At 38.6% G+C, this 24,601-nt stretch overlaps 1 protein-coding gene across 3 annotated transcripts in view; it reads right to left on the bottom strand.

Moving 5' to 3' along the window:
• Trmt11 (tRNA methyltransferase 11 homolog) overlaps positions 1-24,601 on the bottom strand; it is a 41,644-nt gene that overhangs the window by 16,699 nt on the left and 344 nt on the right. The window contains exons 1-11 of one of the 3 annotated variants that reach the window (XM_021223982.2): positions 21,416-21,482; positions 20,402-20,475; positions 20,193-20,307; positions 19,068-19,149; positions 18,886-18,978; positions 18,270-18,404; positions 17,324-17,480; positions 9,616-9,696; positions 7,528-7,692; positions 5,350-5,422; positions 5,102-5,233 (exon numbers count right to left, since the gene is read on the bottom strand). In XM_021223982.2, the coding sequence (XP_021079641.1) occupies positions 5,102-5,233; positions 5,350-5,422; positions 7,528-7,692; positions 9,616-9,696; positions 17,324-17,480; positions 18,270-18,404; positions 18,886-18,978; positions 19,068-19,070 (839 nt within the window). In that variant the 5' untranslated portion in view covers positions 19,071-19,149; positions 20,193-20,307; positions 20,402-20,475; positions 21,416-21,482. Of the gene's footprint in view, positions 1-5,101; positions 5,234-5,349; positions 5,423-7,527; positions 7,693-9,615; positions 9,697-17,323; positions 17,481-18,269; positions 18,405-18,885; positions 18,979-19,067; positions 19,150-20,192; positions 20,308-20,401; positions 20,476-21,415; positions 21,483-24,601 lie in introns of those variants that run through there. The other 2 variants (XM_005065774.4, XM_040728170.1) reach the window with 2 other exon arrangements.

Here is a 24,601-nt window from a genome sequence, read left to right as displayed (position 1 = left end):
TCTGTGCGTGTGTGTAAGCCACCTACATGTGGCTTTCCTAAGATGCCGCAAAGCCCAGAGCTGGAGTTACAAGCCAGTAATGAGCACAGCCCAATGAGGCTGTGGGAACTGACCTTGGATCCTCTGGAAGAACAGCAAGCACTTTTAACTGCTAAGCCCATGTCCCCAGCTCCCATACTTTATTTTAATTGACAATTATGACACATAGCTATGGACATAATATAAGGTTTTGATATATGTATGTCATATTACTTTATTTATTTAGTGAGTGTGTGCATGCAAGTACCACAACAAAGCTGTGGAGCAGAGAGAACTTCCAGGAGTTTTCTCCTACCTCATGGGTTTGAGGCATCAAACTTCGAGTCACCGGGACTGTACAATGAGCACCCTAATCCACCGAATCATCATCTTGCTGGCCCTGCCATCACTCTCATCACTAACAGTAGCAGACAGATTTTTGTCCTTCACAATGGAAGTGTCTAGCCAGCTTAAGAGTTAGCTGTCAAAATGAAAGTAGCTAGCAAGGCTCTATGATGTGTTGAACCTGAGCAAACAAACACACTCTCTCAGGAGCTGTGCAGCTCTGAGGACACCAAACACACGTGAGCCACATCTGTGCTCCACTGCGGATGACAGAGCGAACATGTTCGGCGTCACTGCAGGCAGTGGAAGGGATAAGTACATATCTGAATGTAGTGAAGAGACAACAGAGATTGAATAGCGAGCGTCAGAGGCTCTGAGGATAACTCAGGTACAAATCAATAGGGAGAGTAAAGGCAAGAGTACTCTTCCCACTTGTGCTAGCCACACGGCTGGAAGACATCCACCCCTCAGTGAAATGTCTAAAAGCAAACAACTAGATGGATCCCAGTCCTGCCACATGAGGTTTCACTTGGTGACAAAAGGCATCTAGTTGGGATATAGTCTCCCTGTTATTTGGTGACTCTATTTAGATTTCTTTTATGTATGTAAACAATGAGCTACTTCAGTAGCAGTTTTCCATATGTCCCCTCAGATGGCCCTCAGTGTTAGCTATCCCCCCACACCCCCTCCCTTACCTCCTTTCTTCTGTACCCCTCCCCTTTACTCCGCCTGCTCCAATCCCAGCCCCTGTCTCTCTATAACTGTATATTCTATTTCCCCCTCCTTAAGAGATACCCTGCAACACATGCCTCCCTCTAGTTCAACGGTTCTCAACCTTCTAGTGCTGCAAACCTTTAATACAGTTCTTCATGTTGTGGTGACCCTAACCATAAACTCATTTTCAATGCTATTTCATAACTATAATTTTGTTATTGTTATGAATAATTAAATATTTGTATTTTCCAATGTTCTAAGGTGAACCCTGTGAAAGCATCATTTGATTCCCCTAGGGTCATGACCCATAGGTTGAGAACCACTGTCCTGGTCTCCTACTCTATACTTAATTTCTGTGGTTATACAGTTTGTAGCGTTCCTATTGAATACTTAAAAGCTAACATAGACATGTAAGAGAAAGCATACATTATGTTTGTCTTTTGGGGTCTGGGTCACGTTTTCTAGCTCCATCAATTTACTTTCAAGTTTCATAATTTTGCTTAACAACGGAATAATATTCTATTGTATAAATATACCACTTTTTCAGCTTTGTTTGGTCACTTTTTTCTTACTGGCCTTTTATATATATACTATGGTTTCTAATTTTGTGTTTTATGGATTTTGCATTTACGGTCGTCCTTCCTTCCTTCTTTCTCTGAAAGGAGTTGGGAAAGGGAAAACAGTAATCAGAATATACTGATTTTTTTTTCAATTAAAAAACCAGAATGAAAGAAAAGAGAAGAAATTGATACAGTTTTGACCCAGGTAGCCCAGACTGACCTTGACCTTGAGATCCTCCTGTACTGAGACCACAACCATGGGTCTTCATACCCAGCTCTTTGCCTACATCCTGCAGTTGTAAGGATTTGGACATTTTTCCTTGGATAAACTATTAGAATAGAAAAGTCACTGAAGAAATATGCAGTGGCTGCTACCTTTTAAGGTCTTCAGAAATAGTGTTTGCTTAAATCCTCCAATTTCACTTTAGGTGAGGTGCTGTAAAAGCTGTCCTAGGCATGAAACATGTTTATTGTCCTATAGAAATCACAGAAGCTGTGACTCTCATGTATCAAAACAGTGTCCTGTGGGCACAATGTGCCAATGCCTCTTCAACTGTCAGCAGCTGTGCACAAGACTGGGCCAATTAACCTCACAGGCAATGGTTACTAGAGGAGAGGGCTCAGGAGGTCCCACCCCCAAAGATAGACACACAATTAACAGCTGCTGTGAGGGACTTCTTACTTCAGTGGTGTAGCGGTACGTAAGTTGCCTAAGTCTCTGTGAATAAGCCTAATCAAAATCATTGTTTTTAACCAAGCTACACTGTGATGGAACATTTCTATGCTCTGTTGTTGGGACCATATTTAGGACATTTGCTCATGTCCTCAGGAAGAAAAGCTCACACAACAATCCGCCAGAGACCCCAGATCAGGTCTGTTAACACTCCGTCACAAAGATCACTTCTCTGTCCTGAGGGTGTCATATCACGACTTTAGGAAAGGAAACGTAATACTTGGCACCTAAGAGGAGCATAAAAGACCCAAGGCTCGGTATGGGAGAAGTGGCCTTGTCCCTGCTGCAGCTATAAGATATCTAACCACGGCTCGGCTGTCTTCCAGGAAAGGGGGAATTACAAAGAGAAATGGGCAGGTGGCTGGCATCTTTCATGTTTGCCCCCCATTTAGTTGGTAAACTGAATAAAGAAGATGAAATGGAGGTAGGCACTGCTTCACTATTTCTTACCGCCGAGTGGGAAGGGTCAGACTGTAAGGAGTACATGTCATACAAATACTAAAAACTGTCCCCTGGTGTGCAAACACTTGGAACCTGTGGGAAGAATCAGACAGTGACAGAGGTAAGAGAGTGAGAGTAGGAAAAGTACTGCAGGCTCAGGTCACCAAACAAGACAGGACTGTATGCTGGAAATTAAGAAGTTGGTGAACCCAGCACAGAGAGTGAGACTTTGTTTAGCTTTGCTCAGAGCCACAGTGTATCTGATCTCGATGATGAAGGGGACTCTGAGGGGCCTAGTGACTTAGGCTGTCACAAGTGCTCGATCAAGACAGATTAGGAAAAACAGAGCAAATGATGGGTTCTGTCCAGGTCTCAAAAGCAAATGCGGTAGTATTTGTGTCAAGCTGGAGTTCCCAGGGGAAAAACTAACAGAAAGCCAAAGAATCCCAGGACCAGCAATAGGAAGCTTCCCTGTGACTGTTGGCCCTAAGACCCCCACACGACAGGCTTTTGCCACTGATGCTGATTGCATACGAGAAATGGATTGTAAGAGTCTAGTATGATGCCTAGATGTAAGAGTATGTAAGAGTAAAGATATAAGGATGTAAGAGTGTAGTAAGATGAACATACTAATCCATGTTTCCATACCACTAAATATAAGTGAGTGAATGAAGGGAAGACTCTTGTAGAATGCAAACCTGCAAATGCATAAAGACTTTTTTTCACCACAACAGTACAGTAGTGGTATTGGTGTTGTGGTTTGAAAAAATAATGACTCAGAGCAGAGATACTTGACAAAATGAAATGGCCAGATGATCAAAATTAAGATGACTTGTAAAGGTTAAAGATACTAAGATCAGTTTTATGATGCTCCCACAAAGAAAACATTTTTGCCTCAGAGGAAACGTCACATGAGCCCTGGTGAGGGCTGGGATGGTCTGAATGAGAATGGCCCCATAGGTTCATACATTGGAATGCTTGGTTCACAGTTGATAGAACTATTGGGAAAGGGTTTATAGTGTGGCCTGGATCTCTCCGCAGACGTTAAGCTCTCAGCTACTGCTCTAACACCATGCTGGCCTGCTTTTTGCCTTGCTCCCCACCTTAATAACCATGGACTCTAACCCTCAGCAACTGTGAGCCCCCAAATCAAACGCTTTCTTTTATAAATTGCTTTGGTCATAGTGTTTCTTCACAGCAATAGAAAAACAACAAAAGCAAGGGTCTAAACCTAGAAAATCTGAAAGGCTCCCATGAACAGATAGCACTGCCATTACCAATGTTGACTTCCAGTTACTGCAGAGCTGGTGGCAGACAGGAAGGCAAAATGGTACCTACAGGAAGAGAGCATTTGCTCGTAACTTTTCACATGGGTTCAGAAGAGATTAATGTAGCCATATGCAGGGGTGCACACCTATAATCCCAGCACTCAGGTGGCAGAGATAAGCGGCTAGGAGTTCAAGGCCATTCTGGGCTACAGGAGACCCCATCTCAACAACAGAGCAAAACAAACACACAAAGAGAAGTTAATAATAATGTTGTGTATACAGAACAGAGGAAAGACCACCTATGTTAATATCTGGCGCATGTACATAGAGCAGAGATCAGTACATTCTGTACTATATTGCAACCTTTTCTATAAGTTTGAAATGTTCTTCAGATTTTTTAAAATTATAGGTTGACAACTTGAATTAAAGTGAAAAGTAGTTCCTTTCTGTCACAGGTAGACAATAAAGAGTTAAGAGACAGCAAGTCAATACAAGATTTTTCAGGTAGCATTTAGCAAGAGAAAGGAAAAGGAAAAGGTGGCTGGAAGGCCCCAACAGACTGCTATGAAAGACCTTGCTTTCAAAAAGGAGAAAGGTAAGATTTTTCTGGGTACATGTATTTCTTTCAACAATTTTTTTTAAAACATTGTATAGCCCAGATTAACTTCAAACTCAGGATGTAACTGAGGTTAACCCTGAATGCCCAGATTTTCTGTTACATAGTCTTTTGTGAGTTTTCTAACAATTATTTTTAAAAAATACAAGAGATTGCTTAGCTCAACCCCCTTATAAAAGCATATGAAAGGCAGACCTGGTCCAAAGGCTGTGGTTTGCCAATATATTATTTTAAAAGATCAAAATAAAAATCCAAATAATAAGAGGAAGGGATTATTTTTTACTAGTACATCAGTTACTCATAAATAGTAAATATAAAAATATGAGCAATGTTAGACATGAGGAAACAAGTATGCTTAAAGCATGCAAGTACTGTAGAAAATGACATTAAAACAAAGACTACATACTCTGGTGTGTACACTGGTAACCAATAGACTAGTCTTCCACCCGGTACAAGAGTCTCAGCTGCAAAGTTTAATAGGTCAAAAAACATATCACTCAGATGATAACTCAAGGAGACAGGAACGTGGCTTTCTGGACTAACAAAGAACAAATATTACAAAAATCAGTAAATTTTAGGATTGCACACAATAATTATTAAAAAAATCAACAAGCTTTTCAAAGTAATAACTTGTTACATTTAAATTTCACTTACCATTTTTCTATCCCCTTTGGTATTTCCTTCTGTGAACCTGATCTTCTTGTAGATTCTCTGATACCATATGGAGCTAGGCAGGAAGAAAAGAAAACAGCAGGACAATGAAGTCAACCAGTTGCCAATGAGGGACAGATACACATTGTATGCAATCAAATGTGATGTCCATGAAGAGAAAAAAATATCACCCATGCATTATTCCACCTGAAAATATTTAACACAAAATGCTCAGGGAATGGTAACTATGTCTTCAAAATGTCCATGGTCTAAAGTTCCAGTAAAACTGTGGGCATACTGTAAGTAATGGAGGACCAAAATTACTAAATGCAATGCCTGACTCTGAAGTGAACCTGTATTCAAGGAAAAAAAAAAGTTCATAATATTAGTGATTCAACTGACAAAACTGGCTAATAAACTGTAGAATCAATTATTATATGCATATATTAAAATTGATTGCTACACTGTGGCTAAGATACTATCTATTCTCAGAAAATCCACACTAAAGTATAGGAGGAAAAATGCCATACTGGGAGAACAAATAGTAAATAATAAAGGTCCCAAACTGTCACGATGCACATTCACAAAGATATCTTAATGCGTAAGAACTTTCTTGTTGAGCTGGAGAAATGGTTCATTGGTTAAGAGCACTGCCTGCTCTTCCAGATGGCCCAGGTTCAATTCCCAGCACCCACATGACAGTTCATAACTGTCTGTAACTCCAGCAGGGTATCTGACACCTTTACACTAATACACATAAAATAAATAAGCTAAATAAAAAATTTTCTTTGAAAAAAGAGAACTTTCTTGTTAGATTTGAAATCCTCTAAGTCAAAGAAAAACAACAACAACAAAAATGGCTGAGATGACCTGAACATGGAGTTTATGGAACACAAACTGATAGCTAGGAAACCAGCATAGAACTATTCCAGACCTCCTGAATGTGGTTATCAGTTTGGAGGTCTGGTTAATCTATGGGGCCTCTGGTAGTGGATCATTATTTATCCCTAGTACATGAATGGACTTTGGTAGCCCACTCCACATTGAGGGATATTCTCGCAGCCTAGACACACGGGGGAGGGTTTAGGCCCTGCTCCAAATAATATGACAGACTTTGAAGATCCCCCATGGAAGGCCTCACCTTCCCTGGGGAGCAGAAAGGGGATGGGATAGGGGTTGGTAGGGGATAGGGGAGGAGGGTCAGAAGAGGGGAACTGGGATTGACATGTAAAACAAGCTTTTCTCTAATTTAAATTTTTTATGGAAATAAATAAATAAATAAAAATAAAAGCTATACTGAAAGCCGGGTGTTAGTGGTACATGGCCTTTAATCGCAGCCCTCGGGAGGCAGAGGCAGGCCAATCTCTTGTGAGTTCGAGGCCAGCCTAGTCTACAGAGCGAGTTCCAGACAGCCTCCAAGCAATACAGAGAAACCCTGTCTTGAAAAACAAAACAACAACAAAAACCTACACTGAATTTGAATTAGGAAAAAAATAAAAACTATACTGAATTAGGAAAAAAAAATGGCTGAGATAAAAGGTCTTAACTTCGCACTATTTACCAATTATTGCCAAGATTTTTAATTACAAGAATTACTACAAAGATCATTAGCAACCTTAAGGAAAAGGCACACCTGTTTTGACAGGTCCTTTCAAATGCTCAAGGGTCAATAAGTTCTCGTGTAGTGTTGGGGAGCCAGTCAGTGCACGAGCCCAGTGGTCCATACGACCCCAAGTCTCTCTACATTCAGAAAGAAGATGCCAGTGAAAACAAGGGTTAGAGAGACCCAACTATGGAGCAATGCGACATCGCTGAAACACCCCAAAATTGACACAGAAACCATAAATATCACTAGCCCTAGTTGCTATATTAATGACCAGTCACAGTCAATATAAAAAAAAATGCCTCAAAAAATAAATGGAAGGGGAAAATGGATGGCAAATTACACCCACCTATAAATGCAGACAGGAAAATATTTCCTAAAGTGAAACCACAAACCCTTAAATACTTAAATTAACAACCTGTCTTCTAGTCATAATTTTTGTAATGTTTCTATCTGAAGAGTGAGAGGAACCCCAAAACAAGTGGGTATTTCTTCTGTGTGTTGATATATTTTGTACTTAAAATGTTCCAGTTTCAGAAAACGAATCCCCTTACTACTTTATATAAAAATAAACTCACGATCTGTGATGATTGCATCAAAATATGTTCCCTTCCTCCAGGAAGGCTTAGAGGCATCAGAAACCAAGACATCGAGGTAAAACTTCTCTAGGCCATACTGACGAAGATTTGCCCTGATGTTTTCATCTGGTCCTCGCCACTTCTGGTTTTTCCTACTAGCCTTTCCTAAAGAGAAAGAAAAGGAAGGTAGAAAGTTACCCCATTAACAGAGCATTATTCTTTTCTTTAGTTCATTTGCCATTTTAATTGTATGCATACAATTAAGCAAGTATTATTTCACATTATTACTTTGAACAGTAAAATGCACCTTAGCAAAATGGTCAATACTTTCCAAGTATGAAATATTCATAAGTAAGGTACATAATGAGTAGAACATGGACCTTTCCCACAGCAGTTAAGAGCTCTGTGCTGAATGAGTAATCAGATAAATGAACAAGAAATGAAGAATGTTAACTTGTAAAACACAGCAGCTTTTAACCATGAAGAAGGCAGACAAATGGAAACTTTGCTGATGAGAAGTCAGCAGTGCATAGAGAGAGAAAGGGAAGAAGTTCAAAAGCTTAGCACTCAGGAGATCTCAGTGCATGATGACGTCAATTGTAAGAACAGAGAAACCTGAAGAAATAGACAGTTTAATATGTACATTTTGAGATATTTAACCACCTGACACACACACTACAAATACACACAATACACATAATATACATACACACACATACATATGCATACACACACATACATATGTATACACACACACTATGTGCATGCACACACAAACACACACAATACACACAGCCAGAAAATGGAACTAGCTCAAAGAGATAATGTGGACCTCTGGAACAAACACGCTTAGAGGCATCAGCATTTAAACAAGTGGAACTGGTGAGAATGAATAAAATTTTAACCTAGGTGCCAACTACCCAAGAGCTTGCTCTAGTGTTGTTCTTATTCTTGAGGCAGGGACTGGAACTCATAGAAACTTTCCCGCCTCTGCCTCCCTTTGCCATGCACCACCCTGCCCAGCAATTATTCTAATTACACACTTTTGTATTGCAATCAATTTTACTGTGATAGGTTATTAATCATATACACAGCAACTTTAGCAACAGAAATTATAAAAAAACCTCACCTTTAATAACCTATACTGAGTGAAGTAAATTGTTTTAAAAACTCATTCAAGTTACAATAGAGGAATACCAGCAGAGGCAATTTCAAAAACATGAATGTACCTTGGTATTTTTAATACCATTTCATTATGAGAAATATACTTTTTGACGCTGATTTAATTCCATCCAATCACATACCATTAGTGAAGCTTTTGAATTTTTAGGCATTTTCCATAACTGCCACAAAATCAAAGTTACTCTCATTTAAAGGCAGAATCTTGAAATTTGTAGATGCCTCAAGTGTTTCAAGTATGTTCTGGTCACAAAAATCTAGATTTTTAAATGTTACTCAAAGACCAAATATTAATCCAACCTATACTCACAGCATAATTGCTGAGTAAGTCGATGACGGTAATCTTTAATAGAGACTATATACATTTTCTTTCATTGTTTTAAAATGTATCTTCATGCTATCTTTGCATGCATGCATGCATGTCTATGTGAGGGAGTCAGAAGTAACAGACGGGTGTGAGCTGCCATGTGCGTGCCAGGAATTGAACCTGGATGCTCTGGAAGTACAGTCAGTGCTCTTAACAGATGAGCCATCTTTCTAGTCCCGTGTATATATTTCCTTCACATGTACTTGTTGACTAAAAATGGCCACTCCCCTCTTTCACCTTCTCCTTCCCAGCACTGAGGCTCACAGCCTCAGCTTGCCTTTTTAAAAATCCTCTTATTAAGATGATAAGTGCCTAGCTGGGGATGGAGATTTTTTTTTCTATTCATCTCAATATTCTTCTAGTTCACATTGCATACCCTCAGTGACAACATCATAAAATATAGATTCTCAAAGAAATTCTGGGGTAAAATTACACTGAAATGTTGTGCTTTAAACACTAAAATGTCACATAAAACGACTTTATTATTTTAAAGGCCCATCTGGCTTAACAACAAAGACTTTAACACTGTAAGTTCTACTCACCCACGCCATGAACCGTGTTGTAGTCTATGTCTGTCCCACACACATATGCACCAAAGTGAGCAGATGCTATCAGGAGGCCACCTGGAAAACCACACAATTGTGACTATTAACCAGAGTCCCAGACTAGTGTTCCTTTCCTGATTTAATTTGATCCCGAGTCTTATGAACTAGCTGCAGGCAGAGTACCCTGGAACGACACCAAGCTAGTTAAATTTAGAAAGGCTCAGAACTGAACAAATAAACCCAAAACTGAACTCACTAAACTGGCCACAAAGCAGGGAATCAACACATATCATGGCACTGTTATTTCACACCACCTAAGCAACACTATTTCTTTGTTCAAAATAATGTAATATGTAGACATTTTCAGGTTATCTTAAGATTACAAAAAACATTTGAAAGTGAACACACAAGTCTGAAAAGACAAAGATCTAAAATAAACTAATAAGTGGGCTTGAGTTTCAAAGAACTAAAGTGAGCATATTTCACATGTATAATACTAACTTTAGCGAGTTAAAACACGCCTGTTATAAAATACTGTCATGTATTTATCTCTTGGTATAAACTCTAAATATGAATCTCTAGTAACTTATCTAGCTAATAGTATCATTTTCCTCTTAAAGAGTGCTACGGCTAATGTAAGAATAATGTCCCAATACAAACTGCCCAGACTAAGGAATATGACAGATGTGACTGGTTCAAAAATGAAGGAAAGTTCTAACTTAAAAGTGAAATACCTTAAACGAAACACAAGTATTTTTAAATTTTTAAGAAAAATCACAAAGTTAAATAAAATATTAATAACTATTTTTCATTAAACACCATTTTTATGCAATTTGCGCTTAATCAATCCCCAATTACAATATAGAAAGATGACAAACAAGCAGAAATGAGAAATTCATTCTTAGACTACAAAGTAAGCACAGATTTGGACAAAGGGAAAAATTTAGGGTTTTTCTTTCCACCCTTTTAAAATGCAACCCCTAAAATTAATACGTGCAATGTCTTCACGAGGTCAAGATCTTCGAATCACAGATCTACAGTCATTTAAAAAATAGTCAGGGAAGATTACTTTCAAAAGGACTAACTAGTTTCCTGCTGTATCCCTTGAAGAAGAACGCTGGCCTCAAAGCACAAGGGAATCCAAACCCTGGGTCTTCTCATGCTAACCTTTGAAGCATTTGTATGAGATGCGGCGTAAAAGAGACCTCAGAACTCTTGGTCTAGAGATGGGAGTGTCTGCAGGAGGAAAGGTACTGTATGTGATGACTTAGGAGTCTCAGAAGGTCACTTCACCCACATCACAAGGAATTACTACAATTCTGCCAATCAAGGCAGATACTCACCTAGAAGAACTAGTTGTCAAGGGTACAGAAAAGCTTTCCTGTGCTTCCTTAACCATTGCTTAGTGACTTTTGAGAAGACTCAATTTACAGAACACTGCTGAAAGGAGACGAATAAGCTGTTAGACTCACCTGTTACCTTCTGTCTTTCGATCGTTTAAGCTTTTTAAATAAAATCATAATAAATTGCTCTGAATTGATCACTGGATAATCACTGCTCATCATCTATTTCTCTTACAATTCTCTTCAATTACAGCAATTTTTATTTTCTGTTATACCTTATATGGAATTTGGAATTCCATATACATTATATGGAATTTTCTTGGGCGAATGGGTAAAAACAGAGTGAACTGTTGAGAAGGCAGGAAAGGAACTCGCCCATTTTTGTTATACAAAGTAAACTGTTAATACCACATCTGTGAGTTAGACTAGCACCTGGTGCTTCAATTTCTTGTTACTTAAACAGTAACCTCTTTAGGGTTAGTATAATACCTTATGGGCAAAAGAATACAATGAGTGGAATTTATTCCACACTTACAAAACTTAGTTTATGAGTTTGATCTATGGAGAGCTAAAGGGAAAGCTTGAGACTGCGAGGAACTGTGAGAATAGGCTCTGGTTTTGCTAAAGGAAAAGAAGCTGGTAATCCTGTTGCCACTATTTTTCACTCTATCTGTTTCATCCCTCTGAAAAAGGAACTCTAACTGAGCCAGCAGCCTGAGCACAAGAATACTGCCAAAGGTAGCAATACAATACACAAACTGAGGCTGTAGGGAAAGGAAACCACAAAGAACTATGAAAACGGTAAAGCAGAAAACACTGTAATGGTCTACTGAGAGCTACTTCCCCGTCCTCTTTTCCATCCTGCAGTTTCCTCTCAGGACCAAGGCAATGTCCTCACCTGGACCTTAGGTCAATCATTCTGAGATGACAAAATTCAAAAGGAGTTGTAGTGTTTTCCTTGCACCTATATGTCTCCTTGGTGGACTCTTACTCCCAGAACTCACTCACTTGAGAGAATGTTTGAGAAGGAATCAAAGCTATGGCTTCAGAACTCTATGCTACATAAAACACTGGACAAACACTCATCTCAGTCATTTTAATTAAACACAAAAAAATAGACATTTACAAATTTAACCTTCAATTCTTTTGCTGCTGTAATAGCAACAGTTTATGAATATTTTGGAAATTAGCCCAAGAGGGGACTAGAAAATAAGTTCATAGTCAAACTTTTCATCATTGTTTTGTATTAGCTGTATCTAACACATTCACTAGAAATTATCTAAGTTCAAAAGAAAGTAACAACTAAGTAATAATAGTACTATAACAGTCTATAGAAGGTCTCCCAGTTTCAGGGAACTGGAGGGGCACATAAAAGCTTGGGCTACATTTGGGAAACTGTCCATATTTCAATCTGGACCATTAAAAGGGACACACGTGAATCAAATCAAAACAAAACAAAACACTAATATATGGAAGCCAAAGGTAAAACCATCAAACAGGATGGAAAAACACACAGCAAGGAAGAAGGCACAGAACTACTTCTCTAGTCCTTTCCAAGGTACAAGCTCTCTGTGAAGCAGTAGTCCCATGAGGAAACCAATGACCCATAAGGACTTTAAAATTAGGGGTTATAACCAGTTTCAAAATAGAAGTGTCAAAAACAGACTTACATTCTAAAGCCAAATATCAATCATAAACACAGGTTATATTTAGTGGCAGATCTTGCAAAGATTCACCGATCAATTGACCTTACTCTTCTATGTGAATAGTGAGATGATCAAAATAGGCCATCTACTGTAGGCAGCCATCCACAGCAAACAGTCAAGTATGCTAACCCCTCACCATACATAAGGCAGCCAGGACCTTGACTACTGTGAAGGTGGAATTTCACTATACTCCTATACTCAACTGCATCAAGAGACGCATACTCCCCTTCTTCCCCTATTATGACAATACTATTTTTAAACTCTAAGGTCTAACCTAAGTGTATACACATGTCATTTTATAGACAAATTTTACATAATTCCGGAGAGTTGTTTTTCTTCATAAAAAGGGCTGGTTTGTTGGTGTGTTTGTTTTAAAACTTAAGAATGAACCAACAAGGTGGCTTAGTGGGAAAAGCGTCAGTGGCAGAACCTGATTACCTCGAGGGAATTCCTAGAACCCACAGAAAGGTGGAAGGAGAACCAACTCCACAAAATTGTCCTCAGACTTTCACATACCTACAGTGGCATGCCTGTACCCAGAAACATACATCGCATGCACAGGCATGCACCCTTACATGTGCACATGCGTGTGTACACACAGAGAAAACCACAATAAGAAACACAATTTTTAAAGCCAGTATAGGGGAAGCTGTTATATGGCAAGAAAGTAAATACTGGCAATCTGAAAGGAAATATTTATGATTTATTACAGAAATACTGGAGTAAGATGTGTTAATATCTCTATGAAAGAGGCCGAGGCAGAAGACATGGAAGTCTATTCAAAAATACCTGTATAACATCCCTTTAAAAATCCAAGATGACTTATATTCAGATGTAAAATAACATTGTATTTCAATGCCATTTTCACCCAACAAATGAGGAAAACTTCAAAAGCTTGACCATATAATCTTAGTAGTAAAACTGCAGGAAAACAAGAACTCTCTTATATGTCTGCAGAAACCCAAAGCTGAATAACAGAAGATAATTTATTTAGTAGCAACTAGCAAAACCACATATTCCCTTTAACCTAGCAATCCTACTTCCAGAAATTTACTCCAGTGCTCTAGCCTCAAAATTACAAAGGTATATTTTCATATGATTACTCATTGTAAACATTATTTTCAAGTATAAAATACTGGAAACTACCAGTAGCCAGGTATGTATTGGAGATTATTTGAACAAATTATAGAATATATTTATGGATTAAAAGTCGAGAAGAAAACGAAAATGGGCTAGAATGTAGCTCTATCATAGACTGCTTGTGTTATCTCCAGTACCACAACAAAAGAATGACGACAATCTCTGAACAGGAAGAGGTTTTCCATTTAACTGGGAAACAACAACGACAAACAAACTAAAAGCCAAGAAATACATAGAGCATCAAATGCTTTATATTAAAGAGTATGAGTAAGAAATTGTATCTATATACGTATTGTCACTAGGAAGAGAAAATAGTAGAATCCACTAGAAAACAAGGTCAGTCACTAATGGAAGGAACGAAAAGGAGAGCACACTATTGTATAGATGCAAGTTACATAATAAAGATAACTAATCGCAGGAGCAGAGGACAGAGATCTAAGACTGAGAGCAGGCTATAGCGACTGAAACCAAGTGACTTTCAAAAGGAGAAAAAGCAAGCACAGTATTTGACTTTATTGCTCCTTAAGCAAAATATGAATTGAAACTACCTCTTAAATCGCTTGTGGCAGGAGTGGTGGTTTGGATGAATATCCCCCACAAGCTCAGATATTTGAATACTTCCTCCCCTGTTGGTGCTGCTGTTTGGGGATGTTTAGGAGGTGCAGTTTGCTTGAGGGTTTGCGTCACTGGGCATGAGCTTTGGAAGTAAAAGGTCTTGTCTACTTCCAGTGTGTTCCTTCTGCTTGCTGCTTACGGTCAAAGATGAGAACTCTCAGTATTCTTGTTCCTGCCTCTGGATGCCATGCTTTTCCATCCTGATGGATTCCTATCCCTCTGGAACCATTAAGTCCAAACGAACTCTTCCATCAAGACTTGCCTTGGTCATGGTGTTTTATCACAGCAACAGAAAGCAAATACAATAGGATTCTTCCCCTGCAGTGACATGGTCAAAGCAATCTTGACTGTTTAGATAATTATAGAAATGAGCAAGAGCAAACAGGCTGAACATAAGGACCAGGGTCCTCAGTGAAGAGAAAGGTACACATCGACAAGCACTGGAATAGGGAGGAAATAAATCTGTGATAATCAACAGAAATAACCAGTACATGTATAAACCCATGATTTCTAATAAGTCTATGTGTAGATTTATATGTGTGTACACACAGGAATATATGTGTGTATATTTCCATGCTCACTCACATGTATATTAAATATATACACATGTGTATTTCTTTGCTTACCCTCTGAGAAGCTTTAGAACACAATCTTGGTTTCTGATACCATCTCCTCACTAAGAGAAATAAGGGTTACTGGGAGAAATGACTGATACCAGGGCTTTGGCATGAAAAAGATAAGCCAGAAATCTTAAAAGTTCTCTAAGGAAAAAGAAAGAGTGATAGATCACCAAGACAGACTCAGTGTGAAAGGGCGAGGCAGAACTAGGCTAATTTAAAAATGGAAATAATGAAGGGATATCAGGACTATAAATAACCTGAGAAAAGGAGAGAGACTTAGTAGTTCATGTTAATAAGTGAAGTTAGCAACAGGAAGTGAAGAAAGATTTCTTGCTTATAAAATAATGAATGTAGATCACTAACACAGAAATGCTAGATTGCAAAAATCATCAAAGGATAGACTAGTTCAAATAAGAATCTTATCACTGGATGCTAAATCTGACTTGTCAAGATGAGGAGATATCTGGATAAGGATGTACTTCACCACAAATGTACTAACTACAAGAAGATAAAGTAAAACAGTAACCATCACACATGGAGAATCAAATACAATCAGTACCATGCTGATAAAAACCAGTACTACCACTGAGAGGCACAGAAGGGTATGTTAGCTTTAAGAAGGACATAACATCTCTAGTGGGAATGTATAACCCATTCCAATGAGAGATATTCAAGCAACTCAAATGAAAACTATTTTAAACTTAAAAGTGTTAGTAATGTTTCAAACCAAAATAACATTTACAGTAAAATACAATACCCAACTACAGAATATAAACATATAAATTCAAATATATATAAAACTGTTACTCTTAACAATGTATACCGATGCACTGAGAGGAATGTAATAAATGCAACCTTCAGGAGCTGGAGAGATAGCTCAGTGGTTAAGAGCACTAGCTAATCCTCCAGAGGGCCCAGGTTCAGCTGCCAACACTCACACGACATGTAAGGCCAAACATAAGTAAACAAATACATTTTTAAGAGAAAAAATAAAATACATATAACCTTTAAATGATTCAGGCAAAAGTAAAAATAAAATAAAATGATAAGGTAAAGGAAGCCAAATGTAAACAAAAGCTTAAGCTGGGATTGGATATATGTATATTCTTTGTTCTTGTAACTTGTAAATGCACTTGATAATTAGTTTCACTAACAAGCCCAAAACGTGAGAGAATGTGTTTAGGTAAATGAACACAGAGAAGAACAAACAGCATGCTGAGAGTGGGGGTCCATGGAGACACACCAGAGTACAACAGAAGTGCACTGGTGAATTAGTCCAAAACAAATTACAAAAGATCTCCTCCATCCTCTAGGAATTCTAGACCACATACTATTTCTTCCTAATCACATTTGGTCACAGTCCTGAAGTTAATGCAAGTGGTGGCCAGAGAGAGACAGACAGCTCTGCAGAAGCAATGAATACATGAACTGCTGCAGTCTGAATCTGCAAATACGACACATTGCATAATCCTGATCAAATCACGTAACCAATCCTCAGGAAGACTTTCAAAGTGTCTCCATGCTAGCTGTCATCAGAATTAGAGTACAGCATAGTATCTGACACATTTACTCAGCAGGGACTAGCCTTGCACCCCCATTGCTCCTGAGACAGACAGCTGCAGTGACACTAACTGAACAAGAATAAAGGGTTAGTCAGACAAAGGTTAAATAAGAGTGCTGCTTGAGTAAGGGCTACATCAAGCAAGAAAGCAATCTGAGAAAAAGAAAATTCCAGAATCAGATGAAGTCAACTTGGAATTTCAGGCTTTCCACTGGCCTAATTAGGACAGCATCCCAGGGAAGTTAGAAAGGACGTGGGTTATGGTGTCAGCAGGCAGGCTCAAGACTGTGGCTACTTAGTCACCTTTAGTTTCACACTTACTTAAAAACTCCCACAAACAGAATCAAAGACATATTTTCCCTCTAGCCAAATACATGGCTGTTTATTTAAAAGCATGACTATTTTTTCTTTTTGGTTTTTTCATTCTTCCCATAAGAGCTTTCCTAATTAAATAATGATTCTCACACATTTCTATAATGTACGGTATACTGCAAGACATCTGTGAAAAAATAAGCCTGATGCTCCCCCCAGTGGCTTACTTGGAATAAAACCCATAATACTCTAGTCATATCCATCAAGTGGTAAAGTGTTAAATATTAGCTATTATATAGGAAAAGATAAGTTTGTCAATTCAATCTCTCACCCAAAACATACTATAACCTTCACTGCTATAAATAAGCAAAATCTATGCATTAAGTGTAACAAGTAGATTTACAATACCTGTTCCAACAAATGGATCAAAGACAACATCATTTTCTTTCACTTTTGCATGATTGGCCATGATGAATGATAAACCAGCATCCATACTCGTATTTCCAATAAAATGTCTCTTTTTGACACTGTATGACTCAATTAGCTCTCTCTGCCCATCTGCAATCTAGATCAGAGATATTTTTTAAGTTAGTCTAGCTATACAGACCAGACTCAAGAAAATTATTGACAATAAAATATTACAGCACCATTCTAATGAGAACTTTTTTCCACTTATTACTGTTCTAAACTTAATCTTTTAAAATTCACAGGATTGAGAATGTTAGAGTCAATCCTTTTACTTCTCTAACGTCTTTCCACCTACTTTGTGCTTTCAAACCAAGGGATCAAATTCAAATATAATTATTCTAAGGAGTGGTCTTGAGTTTTCTCATCTCCCTTTGCTCTGTCTCTGAAACGACAAGAGTCCATAGCATGGCTCTCAGCTTTCATCCTCCTATTCCAGCCTCAAGGACGTGAGCTGAACACTTCTATCATTTCCTTTTCCCCCAGAATGGAAGACTCAGATTTGAGATTTTCACAAGATCGCTGAACCAGCTCAGCATTCTGCCCTCTCTGCTTCACTAAAGCAGCAGTCCTGACAGTCTGGGAAACCTTGTTTTCCATTATAGATATAAATCCTTTTCCTAGATCTAACAGCTCTATGTACATTTCACAGGGATCTCTGAAAAACAGAAATTAAAATCACATATTTTGGCAATTTAAATACATACAGAGTTCCGACTCTTCAGTTGCTTCAAATTTTTCCATATTAAAAATCACATACAAAGGCATGGCATCTTCTTTTGCTCTGGACCTCATGAGTGCTTGGCTGTGCTCTACCATTGACCTACAACCCCACCCTGCATTTAGTTTTTAAAGAAAGAGGTGAGCTAGGTAGAAAGAACTCACTTACCCATCTACCAAAATAAATATGATGTGGACTCTCAGGGATGTGGTTTGGATCTAAACCATAGTCTTCCAAAACAGAGAATACATGCTGTGGTTTCTTTAAGTTCACTTTTCCTTCAAATGGCAGAAATTCAAGGGCCTAAAAACAAAAGTAATTCTAATGTACTACAAAAATTTATGAAAGTATCATAGAAAACAGTGCTTATCTAGTATTATGCACTGTGTGGGTCTGGAGTCAGAACAACATGGAAAGCACTTAACAGACATTATATGCCATGGATTATGCTTACTGTTAATAAGACACTGACTGACTGATAGCAAGGTGAGAAGAAACTGGGAAAGACAGTCTGACGCAGAGAGGGATCCTGGGAGGAAGACGGATGGAGTCAGAGGAGTTGCCAGCAAATGGAGAGGGAGCAGGAGATGAACATGCCATGCTAATAAAGGCACCGCCATGTGGCAGAGCCTAAATAAGGAATATGGGTTAACTTTTAAAAAAATGTAAGAGCTAGTTAGTAATAAGCCTGAGCTATTGACTGAGCATTTGTAAGTATTAAGTCTCAGTGTGTTTATTTGAGAGCAGTTGCAGGACAGGCTTTGGTTTAGTTAATTTCACTTACATCTATTCGTTTGACTTTTTCTTCTTGAGTCAATGTTTTATTAAATGTGTGAATCTTTATTTTATATGTAGACTCTGAATGTAGAAATGGAACCTAAAATAGAAGCAGATAAGTTTTGTAAGCTTATGAATTCTACAGAATATGCACATGTGCCTATGTAAAAATCACATTTCACTACGCACCATCTTCTCCACAGGGTAATTTTTAAGAGAAGTATACAGCTCCTCAGGAGATTTTCCATGACCCCATAGTTCAAATATAGACCTAGGAAATAAATGGTTGGTACTAACCTCAGTAATGAACTTAGTTCAGACAGCAATACGTAATAGTTATTTTCCTAGTTCTTTATGCTTGCTACAATAAAGCAATCATTGGCCATGCTTTCTAATATGTCCTTGAAAGTCTATTTTAATCATCTGTAGGTTGCAAAATACTGTCCTTGAAAGTGAATTCCTCTTCTATTGAGTTTAGAGCCAGTAAGTAATGCTACTCTTATTTAGCAGTATCTTAAGGCATATCTCAGCCACAGAAATGAAGAACAACCAAAAGTAAAGTGTTATATATTTTACAATATTATATAATTATTCATTTCACTACTCATATGCATCAAAAGAAGCAAGCTTTCAACATATATGTTCTGAGTTTGCAAGTGAATATTTTAAACCTAATATCTCTTACTTCTAGAATCCAAATACTTAAAACAGTCATATATTTTAACATGAAAAGTAAATTAGTATTTATACAAATAGTGGTTTTCATTTTTTTATTGCTTCTATATTCTAATCATGTATATTTAGTAACAAGATTATTAAGAAGCTACAGTTTAAGAAACTATATTTAGAATTAAGCATACATCTTAATAGGATAAAGTTAGATGAATATGGAGCTAACAGTCATACCATATTAAAAAAACATTGCTAATCATGGTGTGTGTGTTAGAATTCATTTCTCAGCTGGGCAGTGGTGGTGCATACCTTTAATCCCAGCACTCGGGAGGCAGAGGCAAATGGATCTCTGTGAATTCGAGGCCAGCCTGGTTTACAAAGTGAGTTCTAAGATAGCCAAGGTTACACAGAGAAACCCTGTCCTGAAAAAAACAAGGAAAAAAATAATCCATTTCTTTAACATTTCTCATGACAGTTCCCACATTTTGCTATCTTAAATTTACTAATCTCATCATTCAACTAAAAATCAAGAATAAGAAAAGCAGTTTTATATTTTGTAAAACTTGGTTACACTTAATGTAGTATTCATTCTCTAAGAATATGTCATCCCACACTATCCTCCTACATGGAAGCATTTGTTACCTCAGCTCCAGAAGGTAATTCTCTGTTCCCTCATCGCCACCCAATGGTAAATCTATGTAACTTCAAGCTAAGATGATGCTTCCTTAACTATCCTTTTAGCCTCTACCGTAACCTTCTGCAGGAGAAAAAACAAAAAACAAAAAAAAACAGAACATAGGGTTGTGAGACCATGTATATGAACACCACCCAACATGAGGAGTTTCTCTTACTTGGCACACACTGTCCGTTTCATTAAGTTCCTTGCAATATCTTCAGAGGGAATGCTAAGAATCCAAAATGGAGACTAAAAGAAAAAAAGGCATGCAAATTACTACTACAAGGTTACAAGGTCTAATACACTTTGATTTAAAAAGTCAACAGGAAAAGTTCATAGTTGCCATGTAAAAATGCCTGACCTGACCCTAACCAAAATAAAAATTATTCTGATAATAAAAAGTTAAATTATTTTAGTAGCTAATTTGCTAAGATAACATATTGCAATATAAGAACACTTTTGTAAATGACTCCATAAATGAAAATATCAGTACACTTTTAAAATTACTTTAAAAAAAAGAGTAAAAGAAAAGAAAATACTTCAGATTCAGATCATGATGATTAATAGTCCAGGAGTGTCTTTCTTAATGGTCTTTACCAGCTATTCCTCTCCCCTGAAGACTGCTGTCCTCATCTGCAACAGATACTAGGAATGAGCCTTTCTAACTACAGATGACCTTATGAATAACAGACAGCCCCACAAGAGCAGAGTGGGAGGCTTGGGCAACAGGGGCAACTGTGAGGAGCTCCTGGAAGGCAGCTGTGCCTGCAGAAACCGACTTCTAATGGAACTACAGCACCTTATTTTAGGCTAGCTCTAGCTGCCTTGTTCACCTCTGTGTCAAAACTAACATCTTGTGACTAACAAATAAAAACCCTTTGAAATTATTAATTTAGCAGACTACTAGCTTCCACCAATCCAAAAGCTAAGAGTGTCATCAGATAGCATTTTCGACCTATAGAGAAGCTTTCTCCATCTTGCTGTAACCACCTCTCTGATGTACCAACCAACTTTTTAACCTTAACCTTCATTTGTGGCTTCCTTTGTTCGGTAAAACCATGAAGTCTCCACACCAGAACATGGAATTTGGGGTAACCTAAATCTGTGTTCCCAGACCTGGGTCACTCAAAATGGCTCCAAAATAAACTATCTATTCCCTTAAATTAAAAAAAAAAAAAAGTCACCTTACCTTTCCGTAGGTTTCATGATTGTTAGTGAACTGGCCTCCAAACAGTGATAGTAAAGACTTTATTTCCTGTATTGAAAATACAGAGAAAAAAATATGTATTGTTATTGTCTGATTAAGAAAAGTCCCCCAAGGGCTGATGTCTTAGCCGGCACCGTTAGCTTGTGGAGCCACTTTGAATGCTGTGACACACGGGATGGCTAAGTCCATCTCTAAGAGGCAGGATCTGAGGATGACTCCCACGTGACTCCAACCTGCTCTGCTTCTTGGTATGTATCAAGGGAACAAGCTGCTCCCTCGTAACCCTGCCACAGACTAGGCCACTCTACTATGCCTCTAACTATACTCTCCAAAGCCAAGAGGCAAAATAAAGCTCTGTTCCATTTGGTTACTTCCGTTGGCTATTTTGTTACACCATCAAGAAGAGTGACAATGTGCATCTTAAACACTTTAAACTCAGTCTGCTAAGAAAAAAGAGGTCTAATTTTAGAAATCAGAGAGTGGGCTGATATCTACTTGAGGGATTTAGGTTTCAACATCAGACAATTGCTATGTGGAGTTCTGAGGAGATTTGTGTGGTCCTCCCCATGATTGGGCGATTTCATCAGGAACTGTCCTGTCCGGGCTGTGGAGGTAACAAAGCTTACAGATGCTGCAGATTAGTAAACAAGACAATCAACTAATTAAAATAAAATTAACTATTAAACATGATTTGAAGATGCTGGGAAAAGAAACAATTAGCTAGGGAGCATAACTGTGAATTCAGTATGTATAAGTACATGGTTAACCTCCTTTTCCAACAGTAATAAAACTAGAAAGGACTATACAGTGAGTATAGTATTTTTGTTTATCTTTTTGCAACAGACTCTCCTCTAGCCAAGGCTGCTATGACCTGATTCACCTGCCTCCATTTCCCAAGTGCTGAGATTACAGGAGTGTGCCACTATACCTGTCCACAGTAGATATTTTAGATGTAACATTCGTGCAAAGAGGAAATCTGGTCAAACAGTACATACATTCTTCAAAGGATTACACAAATAGTCTGCCTTGTAACACTGACAAATGAATTCTATTCCTCCACACTGGTCCTATGGCGGAAGTAACTAAGGCGAAGTAAATGTCCCCAATGCTGGTTGTCAACACTCTCCGTTCCTTCCTGCCAGAAGGTCATACCACCCAGCCCATAGCCATCAGGAGAGAAAGAGAGCCGCATCATCACGTTTCCCATTACAAACCAAAAAGAGTGGGAGATTTGAGTAACAAATGCTACTTCTTGATTTCATTTGACTTTGCATCAAATTGTTTCCTGTATTAGAAAGTTATGAGTTTTAGGAGGAACTGAAGGTGAATACAATCAAAACAAATTGAATGAAAATTTCAAAGAATAAAAATATTCCTAAGAGGGAGGGGGAGGGAGGTCTGTGTGTGTGTGTGTGTGTGTGTGTGTGTGTGTGTGTGTGTGTGTGTGTGTGTGTGTATGTGTGTGTGTGTGTTCAATCCAGTACAGGTGATCTGTAAATCAGTGAAGACAGCCCAAATGGCTCCTTTACCACATGAATAACACAACTCTGAATAGGAGACATGAGGAAACACCGAGTAAGACTACAATGGATGCTCTGGTCTCCTAGATACTAGCACATCCTTTGACTCTCCATGCTTTACATATCAGTTATCATGGCTACCTGGTGGGGTAGCATAGCCACATGTAGAGATCAACCCCGAAACGGGGGCATTATGGCAATCAAGATGGTAGTGACTGAAGCTCTGTCTCTCCTTAGGTCTACTCCCCAGGCCCCTTAAACTGTAACTAACCTTGTACTTTCCCTTCTTATATTCTGATATACCAGTAGTAGTAGTGTGCCTTTTTTCCCTTTTTTTTTTTTTTTTTTTTTTGGTTTTGTTGGTTTTTTTTTTTTCCAGACAGGACTTCTCTGTATTGTCTTGGAGTGAAAGCCTGTCCTGGCACTCACTCTATAGAGCAGGCTGGTCTCCCGTGTGCTGTGATTAAAGGCGTGTGCCACCAATACCAGGGTCCCTTTCCTCATTTTTAGCTTCTCAGAGTAACCTTTCTTTCTAACCATAAAGCACATGCATTCAATACTCTCTCTCTGCTCTCTAAGCCGTGGCTCTCTCCTTATGTTTGAAATGCTGCATGGTCTCTTCCAGTTTTCCTTTAATGCCAATGCTTCCAAGCATTTGTGCTTGGCCTACCACTTTTTTTTAAACCTGTGTGTACACTTACAAAAGTAAGGCAGGCCTGATGGTCTATGGAGTCTAGAAGTGTGGGGTCCCCCCAGAGCTGGGGGTTACAGATGGTTGTAAGCCAGTTTCCTGATGGGGTGCTGGGAACCACATCCAGGTCCTCTGGAAGAGCAGTGAGTGCTCTAACCAGTGAGCCATCTCTGAATCCTACTGGTTCACCACTTAAATTTAGAACTTACACTTGAAGAAGCCTCATCCTTTCCTAGTTTTCTTATGCAACACAATCAGAAATATGTATCACAAGTCTAGATTTGTTCTCATCTCCTACACTGTCATTCTGTCCTATCCTTATTGCTCGCACCAGGTTAATTTCTTAATCATTTAACATTCCAACAGATCCTTAAATAGTCTCAACTTCAGTCCTGCTCTTCTCAAGTCCATTCTTCATTTAGCTTTCTATTAAAAACAATCTAATTCTACCCCTTTACTTTTAACTCTTTAATACCTCTTCAAGTTAAAGTAGTCAAGTCTGCTTTTCCTGGCCCATCAACCTATTGTCCTCTCTCCTTACCATTCCCTGCCACATAACTGGAGAGTCATGGACAACAGTCTCTACTTCCAATGTACTTGTTTCATCCCCTCACAGAAGCCACCATGAAAGCCCCAAGCCTCAGTGGATAAGACTCCTTTTTTAAAAGCGCCATCCGTACTGGGCACCCAATTACTGCACTTCATTGCGCTACAATTATGCTTAGGTGTCCGCTGGCCCTTAACCTAAAACAGTACGCTCTGTAGAGAGCAGAGCTGTCAGTCAGCCCAGCGCACGCAATTACAGGCACTCTGGAAAATGTTTCTTGAAGAAAAAAGCTGTTTCCCAAGTTCATCAAGTACCGCCCTCGAGCCTTCCACTATGGCTGAACCTCGTATTCTGACACTTCTCACACTCCGCTGGTGCCCTCATGGGATGTCTTCCGTCCGGGGTTGGAC

This window comes from Mesocricetus auratus, unplaced genomic scaffold (assembly GCF_017639785.1).
Source record: "Mesocricetus auratus isolate SY011 unplaced genomic scaffold, BCM_Maur_2.0 Super-Scaffold_100018, whole genome shotgun sequence".
Classification (NCBI taxonomy): Eukaryota; Metazoa; Chordata; class Mammalia; order Rodentia; family Cricetidae; genus Mesocricetus; species Mesocricetus auratus.
This window is presented reverse-complemented; position numbering and strand designations above follow the sequence as displayed.